Source organism: Corvus kubaryi, unplaced genomic scaffold (assembly GCF_017639235.1).
Source record: "Corvus kubaryi isolate FWS band 111438036 unplaced genomic scaffold, C.kubaryi_AGA036_p1.0 37385, whole genome shotgun sequence".
In the NCBI taxonomy this organism is placed as follows: Eukaryota; Metazoa; Chordata; class Aves; order Passeriformes; family Corvidae; genus Corvus; species Corvus kubaryi.
In genome coordinates this window covers 10,431,695-10,457,595 of record NW_024581127.1, presented here as the reverse complement: position 1 = coordinate 10,457,595, position 25,901 = coordinate 10,431,695, and the positions used below count along the sequence as shown (strand labels likewise).

The 25,901-nt window shown below is 34.7% G+C and overlaps 1 protein-coding gene across 1 annotated transcript in view; it reads left to right on the top strand.

The window, feature by feature from the left end:
* The window catches only part of MMP16 (matrix metallopeptidase 16), a 174,906-nt gene that overhangs the window by 136,475 nt on the left and 12,530 nt on the right, over positions 1-25,901 (top strand). Inside the window, exons 7-9 of the mRNA XM_042035766.1 lie at positions 10,148-10,286; positions 18,443-18,593; positions 22,536-22,651. Of these exons, the coding sequence (XP_041891700.1) occupies positions 10,148-10,286; positions 18,443-18,593; positions 22,536-22,651 (406 nt within the window). The remainder of the gene's footprint in view (positions 1-10,147; positions 10,287-18,442; positions 18,594-22,535; positions 22,652-25,901) is intronic.

The following is a 25,901-nucleotide window of genomic DNA, read 5'->3' as shown; positions in this document are numbered from 1 at the left end:
CCCATGATATTTCCAAGAACCATGATGATGTGTTGCCATAACCTGTATAAATGCAGGCCTCTGAGAGAGCCAGTCTACATTCTAGCTTGGTGTTTCCCACTATTATTTAGAAAGAGAAAAGGATAGCTACTACAAAGCAAATATCTTCATCTCATATCATAATGCAACTACATATTTTCACCCCTTTTTGTTGTTTAGTCCCTTCTATATACCTGCCTGATTTTAAAGATGATGTATCAAGGATCCCTTGTTTATATCATTACATAGGCAGGTGCATATGTTAATGAAATTGTGATTTTTTTTAATATATTTGACTCATCTTTGTTAGAATATTTACAGTTTACATATAGAATACTTCAACAGAACACTTTTTTCTCAGAACCAGGAGAAAGGTTTTCAATTCTAACCAAGAAAATTTGTATTTTTTTTAGTAATAAAAAATGCCCAATTTTCTTATCTTTCCATGGTGCAGAACACACCACTGCTCCATGAATTAACAGAGCTCATTGCTTTTATGTTAACTCCCTGTGGGGAGGGGCAACAGAATTGGGTTCAAGAAAATTTACGCATGGTTTTGTAGTCTCAATGTGCAATCACTACTGAGGAAATAAACATTTGACTGCTCTGTAAAGGCTGAATGTTCATCATGTGGATGAAACATTTTATGCAGTACTTCATGGACATGTGCTGATACCTATGGAGTGTTAGGGGGAATTTGAGCATTCCAGAGATTCCTGGCTGCAAGCCTAGATTTGATGTCTTTACAGGTCTTTATTTTGCTTCTTTTATGTCTGTCTATTTGTTTATTCATATTGAATCATAACCATGTGGCAATCAAAACATTTTATAGTGTCTCAGTCAGTTTAGTTATTTGGACAAAATCAGAATGAATTGAAATGCTCAATTCAGTGAGGAATACAGAAACCCATCCGAATGGAGATTGGTTTTATTTATCTATTTTTGTTATTATTTAAAAAAATTTATATGTTTGGTTGGTAGATATAAAACATTGATTACCTGAGTTGTCACCATTTATATATATATTGTGGGACAGATCAGAAAATGCAATATCATCTCCAGCTGCATCATAGTGCGAGGTCTGTTAGCGTCATTCTTGTAATCTGAAGAGATACAGTGGACAAGTTCTCATGTGGAAGATTTTCCAGGAGGAGCCAAGTGCTCTTTGAAAGTGTATAGTGGTGATACAGTGCATGGAAACCATCCACATAAGGCCCAGATCAATCCATGGTGTTGTTAGAGGTCTCTAAATTTGCTGAGTTTCATGTATAGTGTGAGATCTAGTGTTTCCCAGCTACTGGTGTTAGCCAAAAACTAGCATGTTTTATATGGATTCTGCAGAACAGATTTTCCTTGAGCTGAAAGTGTTTTCTAAAAACTTACAACTTTTGATTACTTCAGAATATTTTTGAAAAGTTAATGTTTACAAAGAGAAGAAAGGATAAAATACCGTTGGTACTATCCACACAGGAAAAATAGAGATGACAGATGGGTATGCATCAAAAAATTGATAAAAAGTTCACATACAATTTGATAGTGAAGAAATTATTAAACAAAATATTTAGTAAGACTGAAAGAATGAAAATAAACTCTGTAATCAAAGAATAATTTACTAATGAAAACAGCTGTAACAAAATGAGGATACAATAATAAAAAATATTGTATATATATATAAAACAAATGTACATTAAAGTATTCTTAATTACTTTGATATAACACCAAATGCTAATAGAAGTTTTAAGAGATGTTTATTTTAGAATGATTTTTTTCTATATGCAGTAATAGATTTTTTAAAATTTGAAATGTAGAGAATATATTTTTTAATAAACAGCTTTCATCTGCACTAGAAATTGGACAGGGCAACAGCAATCATATGTCCTTTGCAACATAGATGAAAGTAAGTTAGATAGTTACTGCAGTTATTTTCTGCACTTAGCTGAACAGCGACAGGAAAGGGCCAGGATTTCAATCAAGATGTTTTCCAAACAGGAACTACAGCCATGGCTGTGGATGCCTCTGCAAGTAGGCTACATTTGCTACCTTCATTGAAAGAGGTACTTCCTCAGTCAGTTCACTCTGTTTATCAAAGACCATTTATCAAAAAAAAGAAAAATATTGGCCTTTGAGCATTTTCTTTTTAAGCCTAGGGTCTATTTTTAAGTGATGCTTTTCTTTGTATGTCTTATACATTCAATATTCAAGGAATCTCACAAAGTGTTTGGATACACTAATAGTCAACTAAGTAGATGTCCAAAATAATTTCTGCACAGCAAATGACCAAACTGCACATGGTACTTGGTTGAATATTTTTTTATATGTTTTTTAGGAAGAGGTCATGTAAGTTCACAATATTGTGTACTTTTTACATATTTGCCTTGTAATACGCATGATAATTAGGAAAAATTCAACGTATGACAACCAAAATAAGCTTCACAGATACATTCATGGCATGATTTGATGGGCACAGTGATATTCAGTCAAAGGTTGGACTTAGATGGTCTTAGAGATCTTTTCCAACCTTACTGTTCCTATGATTCTATGATTCTAAAAATGTGAGTAGTTGAGCTTTAATGGTGTACCCTTCCTTCTCAGACCAGGGTAAAAGAGCAGAGGAGGCTGCTGTTCTGCTAAGTTCTTTATTTCATAGTCTCATAGCTTTCTTGAAGGCAGAGTTTGAAGGGGGTTACATGATAAAGCCAAGCAGCAACAGCAAACAGCAGGCAGAAAACAGCTGCTTCTTCTTCTATATGCTCTATATTTTTTCTTACAGAAGTGTGGGTTATATTTGTTAATTGACCAATGAGATTAACACACGATTCTATTTTTTCTTTTCTTAACCTATCCTGGTCTAATTCTAACAGTCCTAAGTCTTACAAAGTGTTACATAGGTATTACACAGATTTGCGTGTACAGTTTCTATCAGTTCTTATTGTTTATGTGAACACTCTATCTGTAAAACGTGAACAGTATAATTCTATCTATATTTTGTCTAAAGTAAAGAATTCTGTGAAAAGGTAACACTGCTGCAGTAAGAACTGTGTTTAAGGTCTCTGCTGCAGCTTTTTAATGTCTAAGGCACTTAGCATATATTTCTACTAAAAGTTAAAAAATCTGTATTTCTATTTCACTTTGGTGTGGCTTCATGTATCTCAGCTTGTCCAAGGGTTTTAATTCAGCCCCTGTGCTTTGGCTTCCCTCTGGGCCTGAGTCCAGAGGAGCTTTCACTCCAACAAGTAGTTTTATCTTCTTTTTATGTTTATGATGTTGGACAAAATAACACCACTTCAAATAGCTGAACAATGAATGTTGTCTTTCAAATGAGAAAAATATAGCACAAAGGAGTGATTCGCAGAATCTAGTTTAAAAATGAACAAGTGCTCTTCAAAGTCTGTTGAAGAACTGCAGAATTCTTGTGTAGCTTGTCAAACGTTCAGTATTTTTATATTGGAAATAAAATGAAAAATTTCTCAAATCTGCTGCTGATCATGAAACTGTTTTGAATATGAAAAAACCGAGTGGGGAGCAATGCTTTTGGCCTTTCTTAAATGTATTACCACAGAGGGAGCAGGTTGGCTGAGGTGCTCAGCCATTCCCTGCAGTATTCCAGCACAGGTCAGCCCTGCATCTACCTCTGGCAGTGCTTGAGCACCAGCACTCTGAACAAATGACCAAGGTATGCATTAGAGAAAGAGTAAAACAAGGAAGATTAGACAGAAAGGAAGAAATTAAAAGACAAAATAAAGGAGAATTTCTGCATCCTGGATCCATCACTGTGCAGCACTAGAAGTGGAAATACTCACATGCAGCTTATTGAAATCACTACAAAAATTCAGGATAGGTTTCAGAGGGACTGCCAATGTTTTGGGCAATCAACCATACTTTAGAATTTGATGTTGAGGGTAAAGGAGGTTTTTTTGCTTCCGCTTCAGTCACAGTTCCACTCGCTACATCCTGTTGTCCTGGCAGTGCATAAACCAGATTTCAGGTAAGTGAGACTGCATATTGCAATTTTGTTGTGTATGTGGTCCATGAAGGAGATCTGTACAGAAGTTTACAAATGAGGGAGGAAAAGAGGTTTCTCTTGTGAAGAGAGTCAGAAGGTATATGAAATGCCATAAGCCTTTGAGTCCTTTCTGAAAAATAAATTGATTACTTTCATATTTTCCCTGATCTTTGAAGTCTAATTTCTGGGTTGCTTTAGCTCTTTTTTTTCTTAAAGCTTAGCTATAGATTTCAGCATGAGCAATGAAAAGCAGTTTTGCACATATCTCAGATAAGTGAAAGAGAGTATTCAGGCCAATAGTTAGGACTCAGAATAAGATGCTGAGAAGACAGGTTTTAGCATAAACAAGGCCATTTTCGACCCGGAATAAATTACTTGACATCACTTTATTGTGTTAGTAATACAGAACAGCAGATAAGTACAGATACTAGAAAAAAAATGCTTAGCATATTCCTTAACAAAGATTTCCTTCATAAAATCACTACATATTTCCACTTGAAAATGTATTTACACAAGTGAACCTCAGCTTAGCTGAAGACAGATACTTTAAAGCAGGCTCAATTTCACACTTCCAATATTCAACAGAGGGACGTGTTTGCCAGTTTTTCACTTGCTCCTATGCCAAGTCACAGTAGTTAATTATTTAGTTTATGGTGTTAGTTAGCCTTAGCATGTTGTTAAGGAAAAGAATAAGTCCTTAACAAACAATGGTTTTAATTTCTCTACAGGAGTTCTCCAGTGTCTGGTTAGGTACCAACGGTAAATAGTAACAGTGCTTAATAATTGGCATCAAGGAAATAAATTCCTTACTTGAGAAAGTAAGGAAGAAACAGAACAAGCATTTGGTGTCATCTTTGCATATCTTTGTTTTGAATGCAATGTGTTGGTCTCATTTCCAGTGAGGATATCATCAGGAGGTTCAGGATCTCAACACAGGAAGTGCTGAGATTTTTTTGAGTGGTGTTAAATGCTCTGACTTCTCACAGTGACTCTCAGACCACATTTATGCCCTGTTCTAACTGGGTAACTGTGCTGTTGTCCCAAACACATGAGGAAAGATGAATTATTTCTATAAGTTCAAATAAGTGATGCATTGTACATCCATCTGTTAATGAACGGATAACGGTCCTTTATAGTTTTAAAGGAGCTTTGTTTGTTCTTAATGTGAACCATCTTAATAATGAGCTGAGCTAAAGTATTCTGTGTGTGTGCAGAATAGTGCATTTAGTTAATTGTTTCCTAAAATGAGCTAGATTGGTAGCATCTATTTAATGTCTGATTCTGGTCTCAATACAGCCAATTGTTTTCTGCAATGGAATTAAGTAGGAACTGAAGCAGGGCTAGTCTGTAAGTTTCGTTGCAAATTCTATATTGAGAAAAAAAAGAAAAACAGAAAAGAAAAATCATTTCAGAATCCTTCTCATAGCTGAATCGTGCTAATAATTTTTCTGTACTTAAATCCCCTAGACTGTATCTTCTATTTTCTGCTCCATGAAAATTATGTCCCAGGAAGTTGCTCAAAAGTTTTTTGGGTCATTTTTTCCTATTCTGTGCAGTAATGTCCTTTGGCTTAAATTCTATAAATTCCAAATTCAGAATGTTGAAAATGGATGTTACTAAAGAAATAGTGGAATTCCCCAAATGAGTAGCCCCAAAGGCTTTATTTCCATATGCCACAGGCCTGTTTTTACTAACATTGAGATTCCCCGATGAAATTCACGACCTGAGGAAGTAGATGTGGAAAAGTGCCTTTTGAGATTAGATCAAGATTTTTAAAAGGATATTCCAAATTTATTTTGGTTTAGTTATGATAAATATAGCTTGAATTTCCCAAATTCAGTTTCTTAATATCCCATAAAGGTGTATAGTAGGAGAACTTTATTGTCTCCTTGATCACAGTCTTGAAATGTAGGTTTGGCAGGCTCTGTCCTTTGGTAAATTTCTCTGTATATAACCAGAACTCTTCTTCCTCTCTAAGAGAAGAATTTAAAGCTATTAAATACCTTAGTATATTATCTGCCACTGGCTTCTTTTTTTTTTTTTCCCTGCAATCCTCAGATGAAAAAAAAGTAGAAGGATACTCATTAGTCTGGATGTTTCAGTCTGTTGCTGCTGTTTTGCTTAGCTGCTGGGTGTGTTCAGTCTTCCATTCACACAGGCTTGCTTTTGCACATGATCAGAGTATACTTGTGGGAGAACACAAGACCCAATGTGATACCTTAACATATTTTGTCAGTAATATTAAGCTATAGTATTGATTGATATTTAGTATTTGATTTGATTGGCACTTATTTAGGGCAGAAGTATTATGCTTATTTGACTTTTTCTTTTTTCAAATTAAATAAGCCAAACACTAATCCTGTGGAATCTAGAAATAGTAAAACTTCTCTCCCTATCAGCTGTAGCTATTAAACTTTGCATCTCACTCCATCATATTAAAGGAATACCCCTAACAGCACTATATATATATACACTTAGACATCAAATCAGGCAGAAATTCACAGAGATTTTTGCTGTACAATGCAAGGGTATTTCACAAATTACTGGAGGTTCACACACTTTTTTATAATCATAGTCAAAATAAAATAATTTACAGTTGCAATTTGTCCTTGTTTTGCACCTGTCTGCCTTAAATCTTTACCTGCCTTCATCTCCAAGTAGTTACAAAAGGTACCACTTCAAAGTTTTCTAATTTTTTCCTCCTTTCTAGCTCATTGGAGGTTTTTTGGAATGTCTATCACACTGGGCAGTCTTTCTGTTTTTACTGGGTATCATTTGAACTTGAGTCAGAGTGTCACATGTCATTACAGAATTGTAGATAGAGTTCATTAGGTATAAAATAAAGGTCAGAGCTCTAGACAGTTTGTAGCAAATTAATGTTTTAATGTTGACGATGGTTGTTGGTCCAGAGACATAAGAGAAAATTATGTCCTTAGACAAGAAAGCTCCATTAATTTTTCACTAAAAGCTCCTCTAGTTTCTGTATTATGGATGAACCAAAATACCTCGAGATTGTTTTTAATTCTCATACATATCAGTTGTGTCCCTTAAGGAATCTGAAAGATATTTAAGTTGATAATAAATACTGAAATGGAAATTAATTATTCATAGGAGTACAGATTTAAACATTCACAGAATGAAACATAAAGAACTATTTAACACAATCATCACTAAAAAAGGCAAAATCATATATTCTAAGATTCGGAGGAGACTGTATCTACCAAAAAAGTATGAAAATTATGCATTATGAGACAGATTTTTTACTCTTATAGTCTTCTTCATTCAAGATTCTCTGAGTTGTTAATAAATGGTTTTATGAGGAAGGTATATGCTATGATCATACACAATATACTATATTATTAGTCCCTTTAAATGCACAGGAAAAAAATGCCTAAAGCATTTACTGACAGTGCAGAGTGATTTATGTATGACCTTTGTTTAGTTGGTTTTCTCTAAAAAGCTTTCTCATCTTTTTTTCTCAGAAATAGCTCATCTTCTAAAAAAATGTCAAAACATTCAATTTGAGTGACTGCTACTGCTTCTTCATTTGACTGTTACTCTTTATCCATCATGTTTCTGAAACAGCTTACAGTCTTCTCACTCAATGCCCATTTTCTGGGTTTTAGATATATTGCTCTATCTTAATTAAATGTTGATTTTTGTTTGTTTCAGTTTTGCTTTTTGAACTGGGAATAATTGTCCAAGTTTAATTTACTTGCTATGTCTATAGTCATAATATTTAATGATCCATTATTATGCCAGATCTCAGCTGCACAGGAGTAATCCATGTTTTTGAAACAATTGGGTATCTGCAGATGCTTGTGAAGAGGCATTTGCTAGCCATCAAGGAAAGACACTAAAATCTATGCATTCAATGTATGCATTTGTCAGGCTTTGCATAGGAGTGCATGTGACAAGTCATGTGTTCAACCTGTCTGCTGTAGTTAATGTGTTTTGGGGAAACAAAATAGTAAAAAGTATACTTAACCAACATAGTGGGAAAGGCAAAGGGTTTCTCAATACACACCATTTCTCAAAAGACATAAAGCTGTGTTTGTTCAACATAAACAAATACACCGAGAAGTGTTTTGCCAGAGAAACCATTTCAAGCTATTTACCTAAAGTGTGAAAGAGCTTTGTCAGAGTGAATATGCTTTCTCTAGGACTATGGCTTTTTTGAATTTCAATAATAGCTAAACTGTTGTGACAACATACTTTCAGTAATTGTACATGTTTATCAAAATGCAGATGATAAAATTGCTGGTAAGTATAACTTTAAGATAAATTAATTACATTTACATATATGTGCTGAAATTATGCATTCTTTCTAAAAGCAGAGCCTATCCCATCTGATACTTCAGAAAGGTTCTTGGCATACTTTACAGCTACATGCTGGATTTCTTGAGTTCCAGAGTTTGAATTCTGTCAGTCTAAAACCATTGAGTCCATCACATTCATAGGAAAGTCAGCCAGGAAAATTAAATTTACATAAACAAATTATTCTATCAGCCTCTGCCCACACCTACCTTCCCCAATCTTATAAATGGTCCAAAATTTCAGTCCTGCCCTCAGACATTTCCAGATATTTGCTGATTCCCTGAAATTACATCTATTGACAAATCATATGCCAGCCTCTGTCTGTTTAAATAAGACCATAAAAATGCTAAAATTATAAATTTTTAAAATTTTTAGTTTTGTGGACACCTGTAGGATCCTTACTGTTGAGCAATACCCCATTGTTCATGGTTCTTTCAAGGACAGGTAAAGATGATGAAAATAGGAAAATAAGAAGTCTACAAGAATGCATCAGGAGAAGAGAGAACATGGTGTGTTATATTCAGAATTATGCTTCAGAATGGAATATTTAGACATTAAAGGCAATGGCCCATATACATATAAACAGATTTAAAAACGAATTTATGGGGATATGCTGAATGAATCAAACACTCCATTTTGGCATAATTGTATTATTGTTAGGATTTTAATAGTATAGCAGGAAAAATTATTGGTTTGCTAAGGAATTTGAGCAAATAATAGATAAGAATATTCTAAATATTATACTGCAAGTCAGCAACATGAAGTATGAAATACAGTTTGACATACAACTCAATAACAAATCTGCAAAATATAACTTTATTGGTCTTGTTATCAAAATGAAATAATGCAAATATACTCCACGAAACACTAAGTCTGAAATATAACTCATTCTCAAGAAGATATTTGTTGACTTGATGATTTTACAGGTTTTGTTGCACTGTGGATTCTGTGTTCCTTACACAGAGGAAGAACTGCCATGTAAAACTGTGACATATCTGACAGAACATCACTTTCTTTATTATTAAGGGGAGTTGTTTTAAATAATACTACTGCTGAAAAATGTTCAAATGTGTAAGAAGTTAAATACTGCCTTACCCTATTTTTCATCTCTAAATATTGAATGAGCTGAAACAGTTGTTAGAAGATCTGAAGAGGTACAGCAATGATATCTTTACTGATACCCATTTAATGTACTACGTATTGGATTTAGCTGGATTTAGCACCTATTATATATAAGTATATATATATGGCTGTAATATTGAACATTCTATTTAATGTTGCTTGGAAAGACTGCTAAACTTCACTACAGCAAAATTGTCATCACAGCGTAGTTCTTACTGGACTGATGTAGTAATGTTACACTATATCTAATAACCTTTCACTGTCAGCAGCCACTAAGAAAAAAGTGGCCTGCAGAATTAATTGATCTTCAAAGCCTGTCTGTAGTCGCATTATATTGTGCATTCACAAAAGCATATGGTTCAGTCTAAAAGCACTTGTAATCAGACCGCAAATTTTAAATTGGGCCCCTTATAGGAATGAAGTTGAGAAAGTTACATCATCTCATACAGCATGCCGTATGTTCCACTGAGAGCTATCTGCTCCAAACACACAGTTCACGTGTGTAGCTTATTCCCAACTCAGCAAAAACCAGTTCTGAAACATTTGGAATGTGACATGAATGCAAACACAATGTGCTTACCCAAACAGCAAAAGGTCTGCTCTAACAATACTAGGATAGTCTGTTTAGTATTTTCAAGACAGCGAGTGAACACATATAAATGTAGTAAGTGTATGTTTGGTTTCCAGGATCAATGGTTTTGGCGAGTCAGAAACAACAGGGTGATGGATGGATACCCCATGCAGATTACCTACTTCTGGAGGGGACTGCCTCCCAGCATTGACGCAGTTTATGAAAACAGTGAGGGGAATTTTGTCTTCTTTAAAGGTAAGAAAGGACAAAAGTAAAATTTAGTGTAATACTTTTGACTGTGATGATTTCTTGAAACACGTCTTGTTTATTTTTACTAATAATTTGTAAATCTTGTCGCAAATTGGTAGCTGAATGAAGAGTATATAAGTTAAGATTTTCTTGTTTGGCAACTACATTTTTAACTTATGATTACCCTTCACAGTATCAGGTCATTTGCTCTTACATATTCAATAAAAATTTGGAAGTATAAATATGAGACATAGAAAGGAAGTGACCTATTATGAAATAATTTTTGAAAAATGTGTTTTAGAAAAACACAATGAACACATTTTCATCATTAATTTTTTTGTCGTTCTCTTTGCTTTCTTCCTTTTTACAAATGAATTTCTGATAGATTTAAATGGAATCTCTGCTATATATACACCTCACTGTACTGCATTGTATTTGTTTCATCTAAGAACTGTGATGTTAGGAGTTTCATGTGGGGAAAAATAATCTTTCTCATAGATGTCTATTTAGTATTTTTAAAGAAGCATAAAATCCAGAAAATAGGTGGTATAGATTGAATTGTTGCTAATAATTCTTTCTAAATTTCACTCCAGAAATCACCTGTTCTTCAAAATCAAGGTTCTTGAGCATCTACCTAATTTAAATTTAATAATAAAATGATCTTATATGTTTAATAAATGCATACTTAGTGACAAAAGTCTGAAAATTATGTAAAGTATGTTTTATAAAATAATCATTTGGGAGAAGAAACTGAATAGATAAAAAATATGTGAAAAATTATTCAGCTATTTAGTTTGTTTAGTGTTGTGAATGATTAATTTTTTAACTCATTACAAAAAAAGGTAGGTTTTTTAAGTTGTTATATAAAAAATTAATTCATTTTTACAAGTGGAGTCATTTACATGGAGTTAGAAGTAATATTTCAGTCACTACAGAAACAGGATCTTGGGAATGCTAAATGAAAAATATTTAATAACATGCAGAAACACTTCATAACAGTGCAATGAAGATGAAGTTTATGTTTTACTAATAGTGAAATTGTATTTTTTATGTGAATCATAAGGAAAATTACATTCCATATAGTACATTTTCTATTTATATGACTTCAATACAGCAAATGCTTTTACTTCTTTTTCCATAAAATAAACCTCAAGTCATTAACTCTGGGAATTTGATATGGTTGGGAATCATGATCAAGGTACCTCCAAATCTCTATCCCACTGCTTGATTTTTTGGTCCATGGGAAATGGAAGGATAAAAATACTATTCTATAGCTATTCCTCTGCACCACTTCTACAAACATCAAAGTAGCTACCCTGTACATTCCAGACTTCTGCCTTGATAATGCTGGGATCCATTACTGAGCTCCAGACAGAAATTATCAAGCTTACTCTTACAGCTGCTTTCTTTTCCTTCCCAGTGACCTTGAAATATGTTTTATCATTATTTGACTCTTCACCCAGTGCTGACTGGCTCCTGTTAGGTGTTAGAGGAATGGGTTGATTCTGTAGTCTGTGGCTTATAGATAGCAACAGAAGGAGGAGGGAACCTCTCTATTTTCTGACTGGGAAATTAAATCAAGATTAATTAAAGGAAGCAGGAGCAGCAGGATTGCACTCTTAGAAGTCAGAATTGTGTTTTCATTTCTCATCATCCCCACCTTTTGCTATCTTATTTCAGACCAGTTAGTTTTGTGCCTTCTAGCTGATATCATATGATACTTGGATTTTCTGCTGTAGGTGTTTTTCCATATGACTTCTTTTCAAAGTTCCTTCCAATATTTTTCCAATGACATTTGTATTATCCCTTTATTCACCTAGGTCAAAAGCCCTTGTATTTCCATGTGCAATTTTTTAAAAAAATTTTGCTTCTCTGCCACTTCTTCATGACTCTTAATATCTAACTGTTGGAGTTTGTCTATAAGTGTAATTCGTGTTTTTCCACTGCTACAGAATCAAAAATTTCAGCTGAGTCTTCTGTGTGGGTGCTCTTGAAAATTCCTGTTCCAAGGATCTCAACTGCCTTGTGGAACATGTTTACAGAAATCTATATAAATAGACTGTAGGTAAACAATCATTATCTTGTATCTTCTATTCCCTCACAAAATTTCCTGGGAAAAGAGTACATGCCCTCCTCCCAAAGGTGCTAGAAATAGACAAGTGGATTGTTGCTAAGATGATGATCAAGCAGAATGTGTTATCCAGGTAGTGTGCTTTACCAGTCTAAAATTGGGCCAAACAAGTAAGTTCTAGAAGGAACTTTAAATCTGAAGTCTAGCACACAGATGTGTTAACAAAGCACATACCTAAGCCAATATCCACATCCATTATTCAGAGAATAAAATAGAAAAGATGAGGTGTCAGCAGAGAACTTCTACTGGATTAATATCACTATGCACTCCTCTGACCCGCATTATAATTCTGCCTGTTCCTGCCCTCCTTTAGTGCTGACCCATAATATACTACAAATATACAGGCTAGACATTAGGAAAAAAAATCTTCACAGAAAGAGTGGTTGGGCACTGGAATGTGCTGCCCAGGGAGGTGGTGGAGTCACCGTCCCTGGAGATGTTTAGTAAAAGACTGCATGTGGCCATGGTTTAGTTGGTAAGGTTAGTTCATAGGTCAAACTTGATGGTCTCCAAGGTCTTCTCCAACCTAGCTGATTCTGTGATTCTATGATAAACTCCTCATCATCCCAGCACAGCTCCATGCACTCCAGGCCATCATTGACACAGAGGTGATAAACTCCTCATCATCCCAGCACAGCTCCATGCACTCCAGGCAGTCATTGACGCAGAGGGCAACATCCCCATGCCCTCTTCTCTACCCATCCTTCATAAAGAGCCAGTAGCCTTCCATTCTAATATTCCATTCATAGAAGCCATCCCACCATGTCTCTGTGATGCCAGTAAGATCACAGCCCTGCAGGTGTGCACAAATTTCCAAGAACATCTCCAACTCCTGTTGCTTATTCCCCATAATACGTGTGTTTGCATAGAGGCATTTAATTTGGTGCCCCCAATGAAGTCAACTTACTGGCTGGAGTGGCTGGAATTCCTTTGTGCTGTTTCAGGTGCTCTCCTGCTGACCTGTGATCTCTCTCCAGGCTCTGGACATCTCTTGCTGGCACTGGCATCAAACTGGTAGGAGTGGGATGGATTGAGGTTCCCCCTCCACCAGCAACTTTAGGTTAAAGCCCTCTTTACCAGCTTGGTAAGCTTATGACCGAGATGCTCTTCCTGTTCCCTGCCAGATGGACTCATCAACCCCCAGTAGACCAGACCGTACTCATAAAGTACACAGTAATCTGGTGGATAGCTGCTTATAAAAACCAGATGTTTGCATTCTCGTTATTATTCATTGCCAGTGCCCATGTTGAATGATAATAAGAAGATGGCACCAGAAAGATACCTTTTTATTTTCTATTTTCTTTCTTTTTTTTTTTAATGAGAAAATGTGAATAGTAAAATTCATTCTGTGTACCTGTGGGAATTTATATAGTGCTAAAAATGAAATTGTCAAGCCATCTGCACTGTTGAATGTTATGGTAAACCAAATGTAGCAATAGAAAGGCTGCTGTAAAACTCATGCTACCAGTGCCTCCATCATATCATTCAACTGCACTTACCCCATGACCTGACAGTTTTATATTGAAAAATAGATTTACTGTAGTATCAGATCATGGAACAGAGAAATAACAGAAACTTGATGTGGGAAATAGGGAATGGAGAAAAAGGAACCATGAATAGTAATTTTAGGATCCTAGTAAAAAGACTAGATACAGGCTTGAAAGACCAAAATTAAGAGGACTGTTGACTGGAAAAAAAACCAAACATTGAGGATTAGATATTAAAACTTTAACTGATTTCAATTACATGTAATTCTTTAAAAATTTGGGAATTCATCTCACCACTCTAACACAGTGATTATATGCCACGCACTTCTTGCACTATACATATACCATAATACCAAATAATATGGACAAAAAACTTCGTTGCTGGCAACCCAGAAGCACAATTATTCAGAACTCAGATTCTATAAAGAAAGAACTACAGTTACTAAAACCTACATATTTGTTTGCAGTAGTCAGTAGGTTGTTTAACAGTCTGAAGAATATCTAGAATATTGTTATTTTAAGTGAAGCATAGCAATACAGATGTCCTTTATTTCCAGTACTTTTTTTTAGAATGTTGAGAGATAGATGTTGAGAGATTTCAAATAATTGCATGGTTCATCCTTCTCAGCTGTTTCCCTACAGTGATGATATTTAACAAAGCATTATTGCAAGAAGTAAGACATTTTAGCTTTTTTATCACTTGCTTCACTCTCAGCTTCTGACCTTAGCAATCTGCTTCTTATTATATTAGACCTTACATTAGGGAATAAAAGCAGAGACATTAAACATTCTGAAGTTCCAGACTTCATGAAACACGTGGTGCTGTATTCTCTGTGAGAATAACAAATCTACCAATGAGACCTTAAATAAACAACTTTTTAAAATAAACACAGTGGTGGTTTCTGCCAAGGGCATAGGTTATGACTCTGAAAAAGCATTATTTATCTATAAGAAGAATAAAAATATGACTAGTTTGGTCATAGTTCTTTCCATTATGATCACAATTAATGAAGTCTTACTGACCATTTATAAGTGGAAGTGGAATATGAGCTACATGGAAGCATACTGACTTTAGCATTAGTATGTGCTACACTTAAAGTTACATAAATATGTTAGAAATAAAATTATCTCATTCTCATCACAGTTGGGCATCTTTTGAGCTGGTTTTCAGCTTTAGCTTCTCCTGACATCAGGTTTTGATAAATATTCTGTTGATCAGATCAATTCTCTGATCAATAGTCACCCACTTTCCTCCAGCTGAGAGATAGAAAAAAAATCCAAAACAAGACCAGCAACAAACCTCCTAAAACCTCCTAAAAAACTGACCAAACAAAAAACTGAAGTGAAAACTGTCAGCCAGATGGAACATTTGGATTTCTTATATACAGTATTTCTCATTAACAATCAACACAGTTATAGCAGACTAAACATGTCTTCTAAAGCAAATGTTAAATAAAATTCCCTCTAGTTAGCATCAATAGGACTTGCTCACATATGTTAGAGCTGTCAATGCTCCACTGTCTACTTAAAATACAGTTAAATTTACCTTTTCTCTGTTTTCTAAGAAGAATTTGCTTCTTAGTAAGAAATTATATGAAGAATTCAGTTTCTTAAGTCTGTACCCACATTTACACTTTCCTTTTACTTCAGTATCTCTGAATATGCAAAAAATACCTGGTTCAGTGGTGCTGTCACTTATTATGGTTTATGCATAACCATTGTTTATTTTGGTATGACCTGATCTTGTTAATAGTTAATTTTGCCTCCTTGGGTATGGCTGATAATGATCTATTCATAACAATTGCTTTGACTTCTATTCCTTGTGAGGTACAGAGAAAAGTATTGGCATTACATACATCACAGCATATGCCTCGCAATGCTGTGCAATAGCTGTCATTTTGAATGATCTTCTGAAACAGAAATGAGCTGGCTCAGGATCATTCACTGGATGCCATCTGTTGTTCACACCATAAGTACCAACTAGTAAGGTCCAAAGCGCATGACTTCTCTTATCACTGCATTTGAAACTGCCATTAACATCTGAAGCCTTCTGTGTCCAGTCATGTGAATTGGAAAAAGACAAACCACATAGGAGGAGGGACAGAGAATGGAAGATGCTCACCTCTGTCATTATCAAACCCTATAAAGGAAATTTTATAAGGCATCTCAGTAAAGGTAAATCTCAGGTTAGCAGCAACCTTAATCCCAGGTCAACAGAGAATTCAGCTTTCCATGACTGTTCTTCATAGATCTCTGTGTCTCTTTTATTTTCAGTACTTTAAATGGCTGTGTACATACTCATTCTTTGAGTCCTTTTGTCCTTCAACTGGCAGGGGAGCGAAGATGGATCTGTTGAGCAAACTGTAGTGTCTGTGTTAGGAAGTGGGTGACAAGCAGCTGTAAAGAAGATGATAAAAAATTAACTCTGGAAACCCAGCATGAGAAGCATGGAAACTATACCTCCTCTCCTAATTAAACTCTGAAGAAATGAAAGCATGCTTAAAATCACCACAGTACAAACAGGGAGATTAAAAAAAACCCTTCCTTTAAACAAACATTTAATACCACTGAGGGATAGCTAAAATATAAAACCAACTGCAAAACAGCACTCAGGATTTTCCCTCTTGATGATTCTGGCATACACCTGATCCTAGGTCTTTGGGGTAATATTACGTTTCCTTATAAAATATTTATACAACACAGTACCTTAACCTCCTAAATCTGTGTAACAGACTATCTAGCCTTAAAGGTAAGTACAAAAACTAATGTGAACAGCCATTATTTTCTCTCTTACATCCTCTTTCCAAATGTATTTGAGCAAAATATGTTTTCAAATTTTTCCCCTTATATTTTAAATATCATTGTCATGCATAACAATGGATAGACCAAAGCAAAGTATCCAATAAGGCCAATTCAATATATATGTTCATGGATCTTGTCTAGATTTTTCTGTGATTTATCTCAGAAGGGTCCATGTGATGTCAAAGAGTATCTTCTCCTTCAGTGTAATTATTACTAAAACTAGCAATGCTTTTTGGAAACAATGATGATGGTAGTGCATTGAAGAGAAAATAAACACATGGTTCTTACACAATGGAGCCTATAGTCTATCTTGAGAAGAGTGTCCCTGTGGTCTAGGTGCAAAGAGAAGACAGGCATCAAAGCAAGCCCATCAGATAAGTACATAAATGCAAGTTATGCTCCCCCTTCCCTATTTCTAGGGGATACATGGGGATCTTTATTCCCTTTTTTCAGCCAAAGCTGTCTGTGTTTGAAAGAAAATCTGCTGAAAAGACACAGGTGAGAAGTAAGTTTTGAAGAAGAATTAGGAAAAAGCAGAAATGTAAAACAGAGAAGATACTTGCAAGATTAGCACAGGTGGCACACTATGCTGAGAAGTTCCTAGGAGGACAACAAAATTACTGGGGAAAATGTTGGACTATAGGCTTAATGTGAGATGATGAATTAGGTGAGATAATCATGGAAGTGTTCAGTGAAGAAGAGCTTGGCCAGGAATCTAGAGGAAAATCTAAAGCTTGGAAACTGGCGTTGTGGGCTGGTGAGGTAAGCTATCCAGCTGGAAGAGAAAGTGCAGGAAGCATCCTCTCCCACAAACTGGTACAGAGGGCATCTGTGCTATTAAACACTGGTGCAGCTGCTACTTCTGTAGGCATAGACCCCTATGTATACAGTATATTTATCTAGTAACTGCAGTTACCCCTCTAGCAGTAGGGATTTCAGCCACTCAGCATTGCAGTCCAGGAAGCCCTGGTAACCTGAGAAACCTGGGTAATCTGAGGTTTGTGTAGACACTGTGCTAACATCAACTGGAGCCATACAACTACCTTGTATTTTCAGCATGCAATAAGTCAGTTGGGTGGTTTTGAATGATTTGTCACCTACAGACAAAGCTTAAGTCTTACTGCCACTGGCAAGCCCCCATTAGTTTCAGCGACAAAAGGTTTTCACCTCTGGGAGTTCAGATTCTCATTTTGCTGTCTTTAGGCCACACTAAAGAAAATACGTTAAAAAATTAAATTCTATGATTATTTCTGAAATAATCATACATCCTTCATAAGTAATTTAACTTCTTGAGGAGAAATACAGAGTAGTAAAATTCTATGGTCTCTATGAGGTTGTAATTTCTATTTTTTTTTTTTGTTTTCTTATTTTCTTATAAAATTCACTCTTTCCTCATGAAACATAAAACTGTTGCATAGTTTTTTCTGTAAATGTCTTACATTATCAACCACACAGCCTCTTAAGGTGATTTCATTTTCATTCTACTTTTGATCACTACATAGTTGGTATCAAAATATTCTGTGGACTTATTTGAAGAAAAGTGTTTTATAAATGCAAGATACCCATAAAGCATATTTAATTTTGCATTATCTGCAGTGATAGAACATTTTTCCTTTCACAGTACTTGGAAGAACCAATACTATAGACCTTTGGGAGACTTTCTTAGGAGTGTGTTAATATTTATACTGAGAGTACTGATGACTAACACTTGTATGTGTGTGTATATATATGCTTTTGTACAGGTAACAAGTTCTGGGTTTTCAAGGACACTACTCTTCAGCCAGGTTATCCTCATGATTTGATAACACTTGGAAGTGGAATTCCTTCCCATGGCATTGATTCAGCAATTTGGTGGGAAGATGTTGGAAAAACCTACTTCTTCAAAGGAGATAGGTTGGTATAGGATTTCTGCAAGGGAACAATTCAATGGATATCAGCTAAACATGTTAAGCTTTTCCTCTATTTCTCAAAAGAAGAAAAATTGTGAATGAAATTAACTCCTCCTGCATAGATGGCTGCACTGCTTTCACGTCTTACAACCTAAATTATATTTGTGTGAATATCCTGGAATGGGTATATGTATATCCAGTAGAAAAGTTATGTTTTAGAAGTCAACAGGCAAGTCACAAATTTAAACTTAAATATTCAAAGTGATGTGTTTATGTACACTTTTACCTCTTTCTTTCTATCTACATTTCTAAACCCCAGCACATAAGCAGGCAAGACATGATTCAAAGCTTTTAAGGTCAGTGAAAATTACTTCTTTACTACTATTTCATGAGGTAAAAAAGGGAATTCAGAGCTAGACCTGGGAGCTAGAGAAGAATTTGAGCATTTTCTTTGAATTACTTCTAAATAAATCTTATAGGGACACATATTTATGATTAATAATGAAAGAAAACCCAACACAGCCCCACAACAACAAAAAAAAACAACCAAAGAAAGAAAAAAATGTAAAATCCGAGGTTTTTCTATTCCTGCAATACTTGTGCTAGTCACTTAGTGTCTGTATCTTTATTTACCTGTCAATAAAATAAGGAAAAGAATATTTGTCTGCTTTATAGACATGTCAAGAGAATTCATTACTTTTTGAAACACTGCAAGTTATCTGAATGATGGATTTTACAGGTTTTTAGTATGATACTCTTTGTTGATTGATGTATCACTGTCCAAATTTTGTGTGCTCAGAGACAAATTATTCTATATTAGTAACGTTAATGTTTCTATTAGTGTTATTAAAAGTAGGACTACTTTTGTTACTCTGTGGTACTTAGTGTTCTCAGACACTAATAGTATTCATGGATCACTTAAGAAATCAATTTAATGCACATCATAGAATATGTTTAGCATACTACAGTTCGTAATTTTTTATCAGTACTGTAAAAATTGCACTACAGATTGCTGCAACAAATTTTATTGTTAAAGGTTTTTTTATTATTTAAAAAAACATAGTTCTCCAACACTCATGGTAAGGGAAGTAGATATCTAAGTAAAATTTTGTAATGTTTTAAAACTAGGTATCATTTCAAGCAATCAATTTTCATAGTGAGTAGAAGATGCCTAAATAATTTGCTTCCTACTGTTGAGTCAATTTTTTTTAAAATTCAAATTCATTTTCAGGTAATAATTTTCCACCTCCACATACATATTGTAAAAAGATGTACAGTAGGAACCTTTTGTGACTTGTACTTCCTTTAGACTTTATTCAGCAGTGTCCTTTTATATTTCCATGCATAGGCAGCTACTTATAGTCAGGACTTTCCTAAAACACGGTTGGTAGTAACAGAAGGCAAAAAGAACTAGCAGAGAAAACGTGCTGGCAGAAAAGTTGCTACTTAGCGCTAACAAGCACAATGAAACTCAGCAGGATATAAATGCAATACGGAATGTTAGAAGAAGATTGAACATGAGCCTTGCAGAGATAATTGAGCCATTACAGGATATTGACCATCAGTAGGAATAAACCCTTACAACAGTTTCTCAATGTGCATTGCTTACGACATCAACTATTGGCTATAAAATAAAAATAATAACAAAAATGTCCAAACAAAAAAATAAGCAAACAAGAAAATCCCATTAACCAAACCAGTAAGAAGATTTAAAAGTCAAACCAATGAATAGTCATATGTCTAAAGCAGCTCATGTATGGAACATTATTTTTGATACTTGACATTATCTAATTATCTATTTCAACACTAATGATAATTGTTCCAAATAATAGTTTGAAACCCAAAAAGGGGAAGAATTGACTACAGAAAACATTAGTCCCTCTGCCATTCCTCTCCTACCAGCAGTGAGTCATTTGGGGCTAGAAGATAATAGGTTTGATGAACTTCTTGACACGTGTCCTAGTTTATGGCCCTGTTTGTTGTGACTGGTTTTATGCACTTTAGAGTTTAAATCGATGGTTTTTCTTCATAAAACATAATCATCCGATGGCTCAGGATATCATTAAGTCAATAGGCTTAGATATAGAACATATATTAGCAAATATTTTCCAAATTCCCTTTTTCTAAAGCTATGAAGCGGACTTTCATTTTTTTTCCCTCTGTTGCTTTGTCAGTCTTTGAGATACAGTAACAAATTTATATAGTTCTTAGAGCTCAAACCATTGTTAGGGAGTTTGCTTGTGAATATTTGGCATGCCAAGTAGAATCAAGACTAGGCTTTTCCTTACCCTGTAGACATGTTCATTATTCCAGCACAGACTGTTGAGGTGGTGTTATGATCAGTCCTTCCCTAATAGGATTTCTCATCAATGATGAAAACCCAGCAGTTTTGTGATTTCTGAGTGTGCACTGAGTATGTCCTCAAAGACTTTAAACGACAAAGTATGTTTTTGTAAGTCATTTAGGGCTAGTGGAAAACCAGAGGTTATTAAAAGAAGGAGCTCAAAAAGGTGAAAATATTGGAAGAGAAAAAGGAAAAGATTGGAAGAGAAAAAGGAAAAGATTGGAAGAGAAAAAGGATGGAAATAGAGTTCTGGAATAGAGGGAGAGAAAAAGAAAATATATTTGTAAAAAAAAATCCAAACTAAGGACCAAAAAATTTACAGTTAAAAGATGAGGAAGAACTGGTTTCAACAGTATTAATGTCAGAGCTTTGTTTAATACTTCTACATGTTCTTTTTGCATGTAAAATTTCAAAGACGTTACATATCCAAATAAAGAGCATTGTTTTGTTGGCTGGTAGCTGATGTATATGTGACTAGATTAAGAATTGAGGCTATAAAAATAATTTAAGTATAAGAAAGAAAAAATAAATACAAATGCCTTTTTAATCTCACTTGCCAACCCCTAACCCACTTGAAATCTGCCATCTTTTAATTTCATTGAAAGTTTAAAGCCAGAGAAATGCCCCACAGGGAGAAATACCGAACAGTTTAGACCACTATACATTTAGAAAAAGATTAAAATGTGAATCAATTAGAATGCCTAAGTACCTTCACAGGGACAAAATATCACCCCCTTAAGAATTTTTTAATATATGACGAGATCATAACAAGGATTTCTAAAAACTGAAGTCAAAAATAAATTCAAATGAGAAACAGGGTCAATTTTTTAGCAGTAACCAGATTATCAATGATAGTGATAAAACTATGCTCTAAATTAATGGAGTCAATCAAAATATGAAATGACCCACCCACCAAAATATTAGGATACACAGAGGATATTAGAGATGTAGTATTCTTAGAACCAACTTGTAAGATATGCATAGCAATTTAATCAGCAGTATAAGGAAACAGAAATTATCAATATTATGTGTAAGTGTATATAAATCACAAGTGTAAATACTTCTCAGATGTTCAGGATTACTAGAATTGCATGCTGAAGCTTTTAAAGTTTGAGAAGGGCTGGCTGGCAAAAAGTCACAAAAGCGGGTTGAATTTTGTAATTCACTGCATCTGTTTAGTGATAATGAAATGAAAAGCTACATATGAAGAGTTAAATTAAGATCGCTGGAGGTATTTTAATCTGAATCTACCATCACTCTCATTATTAAAATATTATCTAAAACACTAATGTATATTGTTTTTTTGTATATGTTGCATTTCTCTGTGTCACTATGCAAAAGTCCTAGGCATCAAAATTGTAGAGATTATAAGTGAGATGCATGCTGATTTAGTTGCTGAAGTGCAAAAATCTTTAATCTTCTATCTATTTACATGAAACAGCAAATAGATTTATTTGTAATCTAGTAGTATGTTCAAAGAGAAGAAATCCAGTGTTCCCACTTGTGGCTAATGAATGTGGCAAGTGTTAGAAGGGGAAAATACAAAGTTACTCATCTGCTACCTTACAAATACACTTTTTTTTCCTTTAAAAAATATTTCAGGTACTGGAGGTACAGTGAAGAAATGAGATCCATGGACCCTGGCTATCCCAAACCAATCACAATTTGGAAAGGTATCCCAGAATCTCCTCAGGGAGCCTTTGTTCACAAAGAAAATGGTATGCAAACAAATTCTTGTTTTAATGATTTATTTACATCCTTTATGTAAGATAGAGTAGTAGAGGGATGATTGACTATTCAGGTAAAGTAGTTAAGGAATTCTTGATATCTGAACAGAATATTTCCTGCTATAGAACTGGCTTTAGTGAAAATGGCTCTTTGTTTGCATTGTACTGTTTAACACAGGGCTGAAAAAGCTTTCAAATTTAGTATTATAAACCTTACCTTCCATTCTTTTTTTCTTCTATCTTAATTAATTTTTTTTTCTCTGCTGAATTATTGTACCTCTTAAAACAAGCTTCATAAATACAGTATATCGCTGTTGAATTTTCAAGGTATCGCCTGTTTAAACAGCTTAGAAGGTATTGCTTTCATTCTCAAAAACTAGGAAAGGGAAGCAAAATCTTTATCTAAGCAGAAATATCCCAATGAATGTATGTAAATCAAAGATGTCATAAGTCCATGATGTAGAAAGGCAGATAACAGGGATTTTAATGTGATATGTTAGTACCTTTTTCAAGATGCATCCATACCTAGAGCCTGGAATCTCAGCTGGGCACACCTGAAAACAAATGAGAGCAGCCAAAATCTCCTCCATCTTAGGAGAATTCAGTGCTACCCAGGGAATGGTGGCCAGCTCCCAACGGAGCCCTCAGCTGCACAGAGTTTTTAGATCCTTTCGATGGGAATAAGAACATGCATTTGTTGTATCCTATCATTGTTGGACAATTGTTATATGGCATATATGATTTATTTATTAGTAGGTTCTGGGTTTATTATGTTTGCCTCATAAGGCAGGACACGTCTATTGCCATATTATTTTAATTTCCTTTTAATAAGAAAATAAAAATATTTCTTTCCTTTTATAAACATTTTAGTCTCCTATTTCAACCTCTAACTTGATTAAGGAATTTACCATGGAAATGTTTGGGGTTTTTTTTTAGAAATATATTTAATTGCTTCCTTGCTTTGTGTCTGTTTTATCCAGAAGAAACCCTGTCTGAATTTTGTCCTTTTGGCTAGAATGGATTTTTTGTGTTGCTTTTAACTGGAAAGTAGGTCAGTCAAGATGATATTCTGCATACATCACACTCAATAATTAACTGTTTTTAAATACACATATATGTGGAAATAGTCACAAACATTATAGAAATAGATATAACTGTATTTACATGTATGTCTTTGTATATATATCTATCTTTGTATATTTATGTATATAAATATATATTCTGTACTGAGTTCAGGGCCATGTGCCTCCCATTAAAAATGAAAATTAACTTACTGTAACACCCAGACCAGTGAGTTTGAAAGCACTACAGAGGCAGAGCAGGCATTCCTAAGGCAGGAAAGACTTTGGGTTACATAAAAGCCACTTCTCTTTCTAACCCCAGTGTTTTTGATAGTCTGATGGACTCTTTGGATGTGGAGGTGCGTAAAACATGACATGAGATTGCGGAGGAGGTGAAAGGAAAGAGGGAATTTTTGAGCATCTCAGAAAGCCTATAAGGGCCCCAGGACTGAAAATGACACCATAAAGTTCCCAAGAAGAACACTAAGACATTTTCCCTGAAATGAAGAAAATAGAAGTCTTAAGAAACAGTTCACAACTTTGCTGTTGTTTGTATGAGGAGAGAAGGAAACAAAAGCAGATGCAAATAAGAAAAACCACAGCTTATTTGGAAAGAAATTGATTGCATTTTGCCTGAAACTGCTTTTATTTCTTTGGATAGAAGCAGAGTTGATAAAGAACTTTTACTATAAACCTTCATGAGGGAGTAACTGAAAGCATGTCTTTCAGGGAATCCATTACATTTTAAAGCATAGTTTTTTTCTTTCTTTTGTCTTTCTATTGTGAAAACTATGCAAATGAACACCTACAATAACTCTCATCATGCAGGAGTTTCCTTCAGTGATGGCAAAAATTTTGGGTAATCTTGCATTAATAGTCTTGGAAAGGATGAGAAAAACCAATTTCTAGTCAATGTCCTGACTCAGTATCCTAAAAGCTTGATAAGGTTCAGGTAACACCTTTGAAACTCTCCCTGCTACTTCCCATATTGTGATTTGTTTTCTAAAACTTTGGTAGAAACTCTTGGGAGGAGGTGGAGAAGAAATTTCCTTTCTTTTGCTACACAGAATCTGAGATCAGACAAAGTTCTCCAAATTGGAGAAATCTTTCTCTCTGCATTAAGAGCAGCACAGAAAATTTAACTTTCCAACTAGAAATTCTGCTAAAGTGGATGGTGGGACAATTTTTAGGTAGAAGGAGGAGAAAAGGTAGTCTGCTTTATTAGTCCACGGGCCTTTTTTTTGCCTTGTACTTACTAAATAAGTACATTTAACGTGGTAGTGACTGCTAAGCCCTTCAGTGCTGTTTGTGTCACGTATTGCCCTCACTACTCAGTGAGTACCTAGAAATTTGTAAGGAGCAGCTCTCAAAGCAGGCTTAACACATCTAGCAGATTAGATGAAATCACTTTCAGCAGTTGTGTGGAGTCGTTTGTTCTGTCAGGAGAAGCAGTAAAACTACTCAGTCTCTTAGAACTGTCTTTCTCTGCTGGTAGCTTCCATCTTTCAGCTGTAACTGACTATTATCCTGGTTCCTACCTCAGCAAAAATAGCAGAAAAGTTTAAACTATGTTCAGAGTTTTCCAGTGGAAAATGTGCTCTAATTGAAAAAAGTTGTATTGGATCTCTAGCAGCTGGCAATTCCTTTGCTGCTTTGATTTTATGAGTTTTAATTTGACCTTTTGCTGCATAATATCAATTGCTACTAACTAAAGTCTGTATTCTGACTTACCTGTACCCGATGTATGCATACATGTATTCTGCATGTATGTATGAATACATAGATTTAGAGATGTCACATCTGTATATGGTCTCTATATATGTATTAGAGTATTGATAGGGATAATATATCAAATTTCTATACTTCAAATATTTGTCCATGGCCAGGATGTGCAGTACTTTCTGAAGTGCATATTGTTATACTGAATGCAAAGATCGGGTAGCTGTGGTTCAAAATACTGAAATTTTGCATTTGATAATGCTTTCCATTTTAAAACTTCATCATATTTAAAGAATTCCAGTCCTCTGTTAGGTTTTATTCCAATCAGAATAGAAGGCATTTTCTGAACAAGTCTAGCGACTGTCTTGATACAGATCAGTCATTTTTTTATCTTTACTTTTTTTTTTTAACTGTATTAGATCTTTCTACAAATCTACTTATGTATTTTCAAGTAATAAAAC